The sequence below is a fragment of the Drosophila mojavensis genome, unplaced genomic scaffold, assembly GCF_018153725.1.
Source record: "Drosophila mojavensis isolate 15081-1352.22 unplaced genomic scaffold, ASM1815372v1 contig_36, whole genome shotgun sequence".
Lineage (NCBI taxonomy): Eukaryota > Metazoa > Arthropoda > Insecta > Diptera > Drosophilidae > Drosophila > Drosophila mojavensis.
In genome coordinates, this window is record NW_025318858.1 from 19,835,083 (window position 1) to 19,847,413 (window position 12,331).

The following is a 12,331-nucleotide window of genomic DNA, read 5'->3' on the forward strand; positions in this document are numbered from 1 at the left end:
TTGGGTTTACGCTGTTTTCCTTCAATATTTTGTTTTTGTTTTTTTTTTCCGTGTGTTTTACTCACTTTACATATCGTTGGCGGCGTGTGCTAAAATTGGATTCGGGTTAACATTTAATTACATTGCTTCTCAGCATTTAATTACAATCGATTTGCCTGCACTTCAGGTACTCCAATTGCGAAGTGCTCAATCGAGCTGCTTAATTAAAATATGTTTTTTTTTTCGCGCACAAAACGAATTACACGTTCAATATTTTGCTGTTGATATTATATTCACAAATTGAAAATTTAAGATCGGTAATTTTTGTTCATTTACAAAGTATAGTTGACTGTTGAAATTGACAAAAATGCATGTAAAATTCTTTAAGGCAGCTACAAGGTAAAATTCTTCTTCTAGTTACATAAGAACTCTAGTTATAACTCAGTACAGATAAATATGATATGATGCTTAATGACACATACATTTGAGTTCAGGAAAATATGCGTATGTATATATGTATGTATATGTATAAAGAAAAATTTTTAAATATCTATAGAAAATATGCATATGTATATATGTATATATATGTATAAAAAAAATGATTTAAATAAGTCTAGTAAGTTATGGCTAGAGCTCTTACATGTAGCTGGAAGAAAACATATATCTTCCGTGTATATAGATCAAAGTTTCTGGGCGTAGTACAATGACCAACTTTCAACTCGACTTTAAAGCAAACTTCTGATTATATCAAGACTTCTCCCGCTCTCTAATTACATGGAATCACCTAGGTTGTACAATCAATTTATGAATATATATAAATATACATATATATCTCGAACTTGTTACGATAATTCTTTTTACGATGCGGCAAGCGGCAACTGTCCGCAAAAAACAAAAAGCAAATCCAATTTCAGTGGCTTTATACGTCGAGCAGCTGCTTAAGAAGGTAACCAATGGCAATAAAGGCCGGCCAAGCGCAATGCCGGAATATGGAAAACGATGGAAATTTAATAACTGACAGCCTGAGAGAAGTCAACTTTATGGGCGCTCGTAAAACTTCATCAGAAAAATATGGTAAAGGTGAAGGAAAAAAAAAAAAAAAAAAACAAAGAGAATCACTCAGGCCCGAAATAAAGTGCTGGGCCATATTAAGAAGTAATGCTGAAAAGCCATTGGCATTGCTTTGCTGTTGCTTTGCTTTCTGCCTGCTGCGCTTGCCTTTGTCCAACGAAGCGATGAAAAGCGCGTGAAAATGCGTGCAATATGAAAAGCCAATGACAGTAGACAGCCAGTAAGTAAAACATACAGCAGAAAAGCAAAAGCAGCCCGCACATGTGAAAAGCAACTCACAGATAGAGACAGAGACAGAGAGAGAGTGAGTGAGAGTGAGAGTGTGAGTGTGAGCGGGCCACAAAGCTGCTCAACTCAGACCTAAGGCAACTTGTGAACAAAACCGTCATAAAAACCACTCGAGGCAAATGTACGTACGGGAGCCCAAAAGCCTAAGGAAAACGAATAAAAACGGCGGAGGGAGGAGGGTGTAAGAAAACGTTGACTTGAACCTGCCCCACTGACAATTGGCTTAAGTCTAGAGGGTTGGCCAACCCGGCATTCTGTGTAGGTAATGGCTGACGGCACGTGTCCAAGTGCCGCCAAGATGATTTATGTTGCATGGCATTGACTGAAGGCATGTGGCAACTGCTTAGCAACGTTGTCAGGTTGTGCACACCACCACAGACACCGCACGCCCACCCCCATCAGCAGCAGCAGCAGCAGCAGCAGCAAGTCTAGCTCTAAGTGCTTCATTACAATGCCGAATCAGGTGTAGAAAGGAAGAAGAGCAACAGCTACTATTTACTTTCGGTAGGCTAGCCCCAGAGTCATTTCAGGACGTACTTAAGCAAATAGCCAACAGAAAACCCATTTCATAGCCTCGGGGAAAAACAAGGTAGCCAACCAAGTTGGGATGGCAATGCGATTATATTTGAAATTAACGTCAGCACTTGACTTGATTAGTTGGCCCCCAAAAAGACTCTGAAGGAGTCCTTAATTAGTTAGCTTTGTCATTTTGTGACCGCAGCAGTTAATTAGTTATTTGAATATCACTCAAAGTTCGAGCTGAGTTTTTATGAGTTAAGAGCAACTTGTAGAGACTATGAAGTTTACTAACTTTCGTTTCTTGTAATATATTAATGAATTGACTTTTGGATTGAACTTTAATCATATTTTGAATTAATATTTATTTTGCTCCACCTAATAACTAAGTTAATTAGAGAACTTGACTTGTATTTTATCCATAGAAGTTCAATCGACTTATGTCAAATTATTTTTTGCTTACTTTGCTTTCTTTCGGAAACTACCGGAACACTACCCGGTATTATTATTATTATTATTTTTTATTTTTTTATTTTGACTTATTTTAAGAATAAAAGACAGTTTAATATAAATAAATTGTCGGATTTCAGCTCGTATAACATAGGAAAATATTAAACCTTAAAAGATGGCGCTATACTGACTGCATATTTTTTGTAATATTTAATTGATTTTATTATAATACTTTATTATAATAATCTATGACTTCTATAAATCCTAACTATTTTCTCTTTTATAATTTACAATATGGTTATCTCTTATTTTTGATAATTATATAATTTATATATTTCATGTTTTTACTAATTAGGTACAATTCTATTCAAAAAATATCAAATATATAGCAAATATATATACCCATTAAATGCGACTATTCTTTTCAAGAAAAACATCATTCATCATTTTACAACTCTCCCTTTCACATCAGCTTCCATTCATTTACAAGCTTTTGCCCATTGTTATTTTCCAAACTTCATTAAATGATCTGTCTGTTACATCATTTGTTATTATATCAACAGTTGCCCTGGCCCCAAAAACGTTAAGCCTCCTCTCGCCCAAAGCGTCACACAGAGGAAGGCAGCAAAACCGCGAGGAAATGAACTTCCATAATAAAATTACAAAACATCAAATTATTTGACTTGAATCGAATTAAGAGCAATGATTTATTTTTGTATCTCTTTTTTCGCATTTATTTGTATTATTTTTTCTGCTGCTTCTTTTTTTTTATGTTATTTGCTATTATTTAGTAACACGCAACTTCCGCTGCAAATTCGTCTTTTCCGCCTGTGAATACAGCGAGAAAAATGAAGTGAAATGAAAACAAACCTAGCAAAATAAAACGAATAATCTACGCTCAGGTGAGAATTATATATATATATATATGTATACATATATATTTGTATGTGGATATGTGTGTATATGTGCACATCATAAAATAGAATTAGGTAAGCGAATTCAATTACGTGGCATAACAAACAATTTTGTATTACATACATATACATCTAAATCAGAGTATAACAGAGTTTAGAATCAAAAAACTAAACGATACCCTGTATAAGATCGGCATTCTTAGATTAATTGATATCTTTAGCTTTCAGAAGAAACATGCAGTGAAGAAGAAATGAATATAAATGAATGAATTGTTGCCGAAGTTATCGAGAAGTTATCGAGTTATCATAGACTAAATATATATAACTTTCAGGATTCCTTTTTTGATTCACTACATGAACTATATACATATTTATTTTACTCATCAGACATCACATACCCCTTTCGCCACTTGTACCAACTTTAATAATTACAGGGTATCACAAATGCACCCCTACCCTCAACAAGAGCAAAGTTAACCATTATGTGTGAGTTTTTATGGTATTGTGGCGAAGTGTTTGACGGCAGGGAATTGCGGCTAAATGCAATAAAAAAAACGCATATAGAATAATTTATTTAAATCAGCATCCGACCGCCCCCATCAACCCAGATCCAAGAACAACATCGTCGACGTAGACGACGAGCGACAACTTTGACGACCTTTTATGGAGACATGCAAAAAATTCATAACAATTTATAACGATATGTCTACGATTTAACTACATTGGCTGCAAAGAAAAAAAAAACGAAGGAGCACTGCAGCCGGCGAGATGATGGAGGCAAGCAGCATTGTGTAGCATGTGGGCTGATTGCTCAGTTAATTGTGGTTAGAACTAGCGTGATGGGGGTAAATAATCTCAGATTTTACATTACACTTGTGCGACACTTTTATTGATGTGTTTTGTTCGAATTCAATGGATAAAAAAAGTTTTAATTATGTATATATAAGAAAATGCTGTGGCAAATAATATTGATATGTAAGCAATTATGAGCGTAATCGATAACCACAACCATAACCAGTTAAGTCAAGAAGGAAACTAGCGCGGGTTGCGTCTGAGATGGAAGTTGAAGCAAATAGAAAACAGAGAGAAAATGTCTTGGAAATTTAATTAATAAATCTATCGATAAGACCGTTAATTGCTTATATTCGTTGATACAGTAATCGATAAGTTTATATAACTAAGATAGCTACGGCAAGCCTAAGATCTGTTGTAGTAATCAATCAATCATGTCACTTACATAATTTTAAAATAAATAATAAAAACATTATTTTTGGATATAATATATTACAAAAATATTTTCATTTGTTTTGCAAGTTTTCGCATATTTTAAATATTTTTTATCCTCTAATTTTGTATATAAATTTGAACTTGATAGATAGATTCGATTCATAACACATAAATCTAGCTCAAAATATAAATTTTAAAGAAGTAAATAAATCAAATATTGCTAAACTTGTTAGCAAAATAATATATATATATATATATATATATATATATATATATATATATATATATTTATTCATTTTATCTATACTTTTGGTATTTTATATAAATAATAAATGAACAAATATGAAAACGAAACTTAAATGTGATTGATAATGTCAGGTAGTATTAGATGGATAATATTCTGGAATGATTTGGTCTATATTAACTGTACATGTTTATCATATAAACGGAGATCATATAAATATAAATCACAGATGCAACAGATCATTAACTAAGATTTTATGAAATTAGTTCAATATTACGTAGAAATTTTAATAGAAAAATGAAAAATCAAATCAATTCAATTGCAAGAGTTATCTCTATTATCTAGGCTTACTATCATATCATTTCGTGATATGATAACCATTTAGAGTTAATACAGCCTAAAGAATGTCACAATATGATGGAGTGTTACCAGAGCAAAAAAGTCTCTTTCAAGGTTGCCTGTTGCCATATTTTCAATGATGCATTGACCAAATGGTAGCTGATAGCTGATAGATAAGATAAGAGCGCAGACACTCCAGAGACTAATTCAAATGTGTGATAGAAACTTTTTGAAACGAAATAAAGTTTTGATAGTTGTCATTGTTGTTGTTTGGTCAACTGCCAACAGCTGTTGCAAGCTGTGTGGAAACTGAACTCAGCTCGGGGCAATGTCGATGCTGCGAACACAAGCTCGAATCTAAGAAATTGTTTACAGCATTTATGTCAGAGCGTAAATATTTAAACACGTGTCACAGCACAGAAGCAAGAAGACGTGGAAGAAGTCGTAATAAACATGAAACAAATGCTGCAAATGTGGCCAAGTTAACAAGGGCTACGGGCTACGGGCTGCGGGCTGTGTGTGCGTGTGTCTTAGGGTAGGGCTAAAATCAACACGGAAGCAGCCTGAAATGAAAACCTGCCAAAATTCCGGATGTACACCCACACAGAGGTCTATAAAGGTTATCAAAAGAAAAAACTTTGTTTTTTTTTTTTTTTTTGTGTGTAAGGAAATGTTATTTCATAAGAACAAGAAAAAATCTCTTGCCACCTATCGATAAGCGGTGGCAACCCAATTTGCTCGGTATTTATAACCGTTACGTGTTTGCTGACTCAAATTTCAATTGAATTGGGCCTCGGTTAGGGTTTCTGTTAGCTGAAAATTATATGAATTCTAGGTGCCAGTTCTTGAAAGACACAATCTATAAATGACGTATCGATAACGATTAAGAAAATAAAAAAAAAAATAATGCAACTGAAATCAGATTGCGAAATGTTGATACTAAAACAATAACAGTTGGCTGGGGAGAGTGTAATAGTGAGCGAGAGTAAGAGAGAGAGAGATAGAGAATGAGTGAAAGAGAGTGTGTGCTTGTGTGAAAGAGGGCAAACAAATATTTGGTGCAAGCTCTTGACACAGTTATCATCAGCTAATTAGGCTCGAAATGTATACAAAAAAAATAATAATAATAAAGAACAATCATAAATAAGTAAAACATTAACAAATATAGATAAGCAAAATGAATTTGGTCGGTAAAGAATAAACTTGGTCAGAGAAGCGAAAAAAAAAATGTATATTATTTGCGATCGTCTTTAAAGAAATATATAAATATTTTTTAAAAGTTAATCAGGAAAAGATAGAAGTGGAAAATCATTTTTTCCAATTTTTGTTGTCTCTAAAAAAACCAAAAAAGAAAAAAAAAATCCAATAAAAATTCATCTACTATTAACTATTATTTGTATATGAAAAGAGTAATGAATGCCAATGAAAATTTGAGTCTAAAACTTCAATAACAACATAATAAATGTATATTTCCATTTCTCTACCAAATCAAAAAACGTAAAACGGTTGATAGATTTTGAAATTTATGCGCAAGCAGTACAAGTGGCCTGAATACAATAAAATTTGTGGGAAATTGTAAAAGTAATCAACTTTTCTCAGTACTCGTTAAAAGTCTGTTTTCTTTTATTAGTTCTGTTGCAACCCATATCAGGTTTCACACGGCTCGACCTTCATTCCATTGATGATTTGTTGGCCCAGCAAAGGAAAGCGGTCTAAACTTTTCAGTCAATAGGAAAAGTCGAGGTGTGAAATAACTCAGAGCTGACCTTCAGTTGGTACGCTGTGCTGATAATCCCTGGAATATTACGTACAAAGCAAACATCAAATATTTCATAATTTATATTCATATTTTTTTACAGCTGAAAATCAGTGAGAAAACATAAAAAGTTTTTGTTTTCCTTTTCAAAGCGAATTCTCAGACTTTTGGCACAGGTGTAAACAGCTCGTAAGCAAACACACCCCACTTTGCAGTGGTTCTCCCCTAGCCCCTTCTCCCACTCCATTCAGTCGCTTGCCGTTGCAAATAGCAAACCAAGCCGCTGCCAAAGGCAATTAAAGTAAACATATGAAAAACACGCCAGGCGCATATCAAATACAGTTGCTCCGACTAAAGAAGAGTAATGCGTCCCCTTTCTCCCTCCCTCTCACGCTCCTGTGCCACACTCGTCGCGGCCATTTGGCAGTGGGCCAAAGAACGCGCACGCCCCATAAATTAAACGTGTGTGTGTGTGAGTGTGTGTGAGGCAATAACAGTGCTGGGGATCGAGAGATAAGCAACAAAGCAAAACGCATTCGGCAAAACGGTAAATTTTGCGTAGCAGCGCAACAAAATCTAAAATCAATGCAGGCGAATGACACAGCGAAAGGACAGTGCCAAAAAGAACAATGCCATAAAGAGCGAGAGTGTGTGCGAGTGCGAGTGCGAGCGCAAGTGGGAAAAAGATAGTGGCCAATCATCTTCTACACTCTCTCACACGCACGCTCTCACTGAAATCTTAGCAGGCAGCCAGACAGAGATGGAGATAGCCAATGAATCTGAGCTGTTCAGTTTGCTGCACTTCAACTTGAACTTTTCGGTCAAGCGAAGGCAGCAACAACATCGACAGCATTGAGAGATGGATGACAAGACAATTGATGAGCGTAATGAGTGGACGAGCGGCATATGCGAAAGATAGTGATGAATGAATGCCAGATAGAGTGACCAAAAGCAGATGCTTGTTGTTATTATTGTTATTGTTTGGTTGAAGGCAACAAAAAGTTCATTTACATAGAGCTCGAAGCTATAAGAGCACGCTGCCAATATTTATGCAGATCTATTTGATTCGCCGAGAAATCCAAAAACAAACAGCGCGCAACAGGCGCAGGCACAAGCAGTGCAAGTAAAACAAAAGCAGCAAAGAGAGCAAACGAGAATGAAAATATGCCAGCGACTGCAGAAGGAGGCGAGGAGAAGGACAAGCGCGCAGAACTTATTGAAAAATTCCAGCAAAAAAAAAAAAACACAAATTTATTTTGGCAGTGCTGCATCTGTGACAAACAAAACTACAAAAAAAAAAGAAAACAACAACAAAACAAATGCCAATAAATATGTATGTGTGTATATCTGTACAAGTGCGCACAGAAAAAAAGTAGAAACCAAAGAAAAAAGCTACGAAAATGAAAACCAGCAGCAATAACAACTACAACAACAACAGATACAACAACAATTATCATGTGAAACTCGTTTAAAAGAAATTCACGTGCTGAGGACTTTGCTGCCTGCCCGCCTGAAACAACAAAAATGCGCCGCTAGCAATGCATAGCAACAGCAACAACAACAACAACAAGCAGCAGCGAGGCGCATATTAAACGGCACACAAAAAATGCGTAATTTGCATACATGCATACAAGCAAACACGTATGCACACATACATACAGGGATATGCATATGCAAACGGTATAAGGAAATTGGGTACGAGAAGGATTCTACACACCCAGCAGAAAGAGAGAGAAAGAGAGGGAGAAACACACACACTTCTGTACACACGGGCATCTGGAAGTTTATTGGCCGCATTTAAGACAAAGATTTTGTGACGAAACTTTACGTTCATTGTGCTGCCGATCAGCTGACAGAGTTAAGCTGACATTCCAATTGGATATTGTGGACGGCAAAACAAAAGCTGACTAAATTCAAAAAGCCCGTAAATTCATGTTGGAATAACTAAATTCTAGTTGCGCTTTGATTAAAGTTTGTACTAGAAATGGAGTCGAGAAAAGAATTCTATTTAAAATAATAATTCTATTTAAAATATTGAATATGAAAATTTCATAGAAATGAAACCAAGGAAGAAAGTTGTGAAGCTATTTCTAAATTTAAAAAAATAAAAATGTTATACAATACTTTAAAAGCCAAATTCTTTTCGATTTCTGAACAGAGTATATTTTTATCAAATACTTTGGATTTGTACATATGATCTGAAAATGTATTTATAAATTTTCTCACATATTGATCAAACTCAACAAGCTATCATAATACTGGCCAACACTTCATCAATAATATCAGACGTACATTTACTGCAATCAGACACACACACACACACACACACACACACTCAGACTGCACATTTATCAATATTCAATGTGATCGCATCGATATTGATGCCCCAGACAACAACTACAAAAGAAAACACGTAACAGATACGCGTGACGCATTTCAATCGAAATGCAGCAACAAAAAGAAGCGAAATATAAAAAATAAACAACAACACAAACAACACGAACAACTTCCACCGGTGAATGGCAAATGAATTTTCGAATTTGGAAGCCGCAGCAGTTGTTGTTTTTTTTTTCTTTTCTTCTTTTTTTGGCGCTTTGCTTTTGTAGCTGTTAACTTGTCGGTTATTATTGTCATTTCGTTTATATTTTTTATTGGTCACTTGAATTACATTTTTATTATCTTTTTTTCACATTTTTTTATTATTTTTTTGCACAATTATTAACGACACTTTTATAATTTGTTGTTTAATAATATTAACAAAAGATTTCACTGCAAACACTTTCGTTTTGCCTAATTCCAATGCATATTCTTTATGAGACGCAAATAAACAACTGTAATTATCTATTATGCCTGCACACACTTGTTCCGCTCCTCCACGTTCAATTGAGCGCAGTTTTTTCTCGTTTCGTTTCTTTCTTTCACGAATTTCACTTTTTTTTTTTTTTTGGCGCGTGCCGGTTTTTTGCTTGATCGAATTTTCGGTTAGACTTTTGTGTATTGTGTTCTGCTGATAAGAATATTTACCTCATTTTGACAAATTAGACACACACACACTCGTGCACACTTTTGCACTTTTGAATTATTATGAATTCGTTCAACGAATTTTGTTTTGACCGTTGCTGGTGCTGCGCGCTTGCAACTGTTGCTGCTGCTGCTAATTTGCAAATGATGCGTTGACGTTGCCGATGTTGCCGTTGCATGAGCAGAATTGGCAGAAGCGTAACAACAAGAACAAGAACAGCGCACGCATTTTTTACGAAAAGAACTTCGACTGCGCTGCTCTCGGCTCACATACGGAACGACGATGACGACGACTACAACGACGCCCACACGAGTCGATTATCAAAACGAAACTGAAATCCCAATTGGAGTACGGCAGCTGCTGTTGCTGCGCTGCCAACTGGCTGGCGCACGAAGCTCAGATTTCAGATTCCACAACCGGTCAGAGAGCCAGAGAGTAAATAGTGTGTGAGAGCCAGAGCGAATGGCATCCACACAACTGGAATGACAACAACCGTTACGCGTGGTCGTCACTGTTTCTCTGCTTGTGTGTGTGTGTGTGTTTGCAGTTGTTGCACTTACATAGCGCATTCTGCTTCTGGGGGTGAGTGGGTGTTGCAGTCGCATGGGGGCACATTTTCCTGTTTATTTACATTTACATTTATTTACATTATAAATGCAAGCGATTATTGTCGCCGCTTGGGCACAGTTTGCGCAAATACAGTAAGCAGCGTGGCTGGCACGAAAGCGAATACGCCCGCATTAGCCAAAACAAACAACAAACAGACCAATATCAAAAGCCACAACAACAACAAAAACAACAGCAATAACAATGGTTGCCGGCCTCTTCAAAGGAACAACTCGGAATGCACTGCTATTTGCATAGCTCGCCCGCTTTGCTCCTTCCACTCGGTTTCGAGTTCGCCCTGTTGGGGGCTACCCCAAAAGTATGCAGTAGGCGGCGCGCGATAACAAAAACAAACTGTAAACGACCGGCACGGGGCACCAATACAAAAAAAAAAAAAAAAAATCACATACAACAACAACATAGAGCGCCGTTGGCGTCGCAGCTGTTTTTTCGTATGGCGCTCAGAGAGAGTACGCGATAGTGCGCTCTCTCACGCATTGGAATGAAAACATAAACAGTTGTTTTTACACTGTGCAACAAAAGTTTTTGTGTTGTCTATGAATATTTGCTTATACGTGCTAATGGAAATTAATAAATTAATATAAATTGGATGTTAAAATTAAATGAAAATAAATATAAGCTTATTAATAGCTCCAGGTATAGAAAAAATATAAATTAATTTTAAATAAATAATAATACAAACACAACTGAATGTTCATATTTTCTTTCCATTAAAAATGCTTGCGCTTAAGCATAATAATTGTCACAAAGACAAAACCTTTGTTAGCTTGTGTCGGCACAGCCACAAGCTCCACCACGCGCAAGCTCTGTGGATGGCATTTGTGGTCACTGTGTATGAGAGTTGTGGACGCTGGAAAGCGCCAAGAAACTGCTGAGCTAAAATAAACGACAAACATGCGTGAGCGACAACAACAATAAACGCTATGCGCTCTCGCTCTCTTACTAACACATACAGAGAAAGAGAATAGCATCCACAGTGGCTATGGAACGTTCGCTGTTTCTGCGACGGCGTCATGCACTTGTTCACTTGCGTTTATCAACAGCTAAGCAACGTTTGTTGTTGTTGTTGCTCCAGCTGATAAGTCGGTGGCAGTTTTGGAGTTGCCGCTGATAAGAAGAGAGAGAAACAAAAAGAGAGAGGGATAGGGATACACTGAACTCATCTGTGAGATAAACGCACTATTTAGGGGGCGTAGCGCACCAACTGTTGCTGGCATTTGGTCAAAAGCCAAACGGCAAATATGCATGCCCCACATTTCGATGCAGCTGCTACAATATCAAAGCAAACGAGCCGCGCAAAACAATAAAATTAATTGTACGCCGATCCCATCCAATAGAAAAGCTACACCCAGTTCACCCTTCCCCCCTTCACTCACCTCATTTGTGCCAGCTTGCTCTCGTCGTAGCTCTCCAGGCGTTGATACTGCACCACCTGTCGATTGGGCAATGTGCCGTGTTGTGCCACGCCCGCCGAATGCCGTCGATAATCCGTAAAGCTCTCGCTCTTGCGCAAACCCGGAATCTTACCGGAACTATTACGCCAATATTTGATCATGCGATGCAGCGTCGTCGGCGACGCCGTCGCCAGCGCAGCTGCGTTGCACGGCGTTGACTCTGCGTGATCCACCAAAGTTCTATATGAACTCATTACGGCGGTATTCAATCACTTTCACAAAATCCGCACTTTATAGAGACGGAAACGTGCAATTGGCTAGAATAGCAGAGTTCCAAATCTAAAGAACTCAATAGAACATAAAACATATAAGCCGAATAGAGCGGACTAGAGTACGAGCGTTACGAGCTGACACCACCCGACGGAGTGGTATTCGTTAATGTACTGATCGCATTTGTCTCTTGCTTTATTCCATTTCCATATATGAGTTTTATATATGTTTTAT

General features: G+C 36.8%; 1 protein-coding gene and 1 long non-coding RNA gene across 2 annotated transcripts in view; both read right to left on the reverse strand.

The window, feature by feature from the left end:
• Positions 1-12,096, reverse strand: part of LOC6577366 (rap1 GTPase-activating protein 1) — a 113,268-nt gene extending 101,172 nt beyond the window's left edge. Inside the window, exon 1 of the mRNA XM_002003297.4 lies at positions 11,810-12,096. Coding sequence (XP_002003333.2) covers positions 11,810-12,081 — 272 coding nt within the window. The 5' untranslated portion in view covers positions 12,082-12,096. The remainder of the gene's footprint in view (positions 1-11,809) is intronic.
• Positions 39-10,180, reverse strand: LOC26528348. The gene is made up of 2 exons (XR_001449455.3): positions 9,809-10,180; positions 39-89 (listed from the first exon to the last, which is right to left on the reverse strand). It is a non-coding gene; the product is annotated as an uncharacterized LOC26528348 (long non-coding RNA).
• Positions 12,097-12,331: the final 235 nt, after the last annotated feature.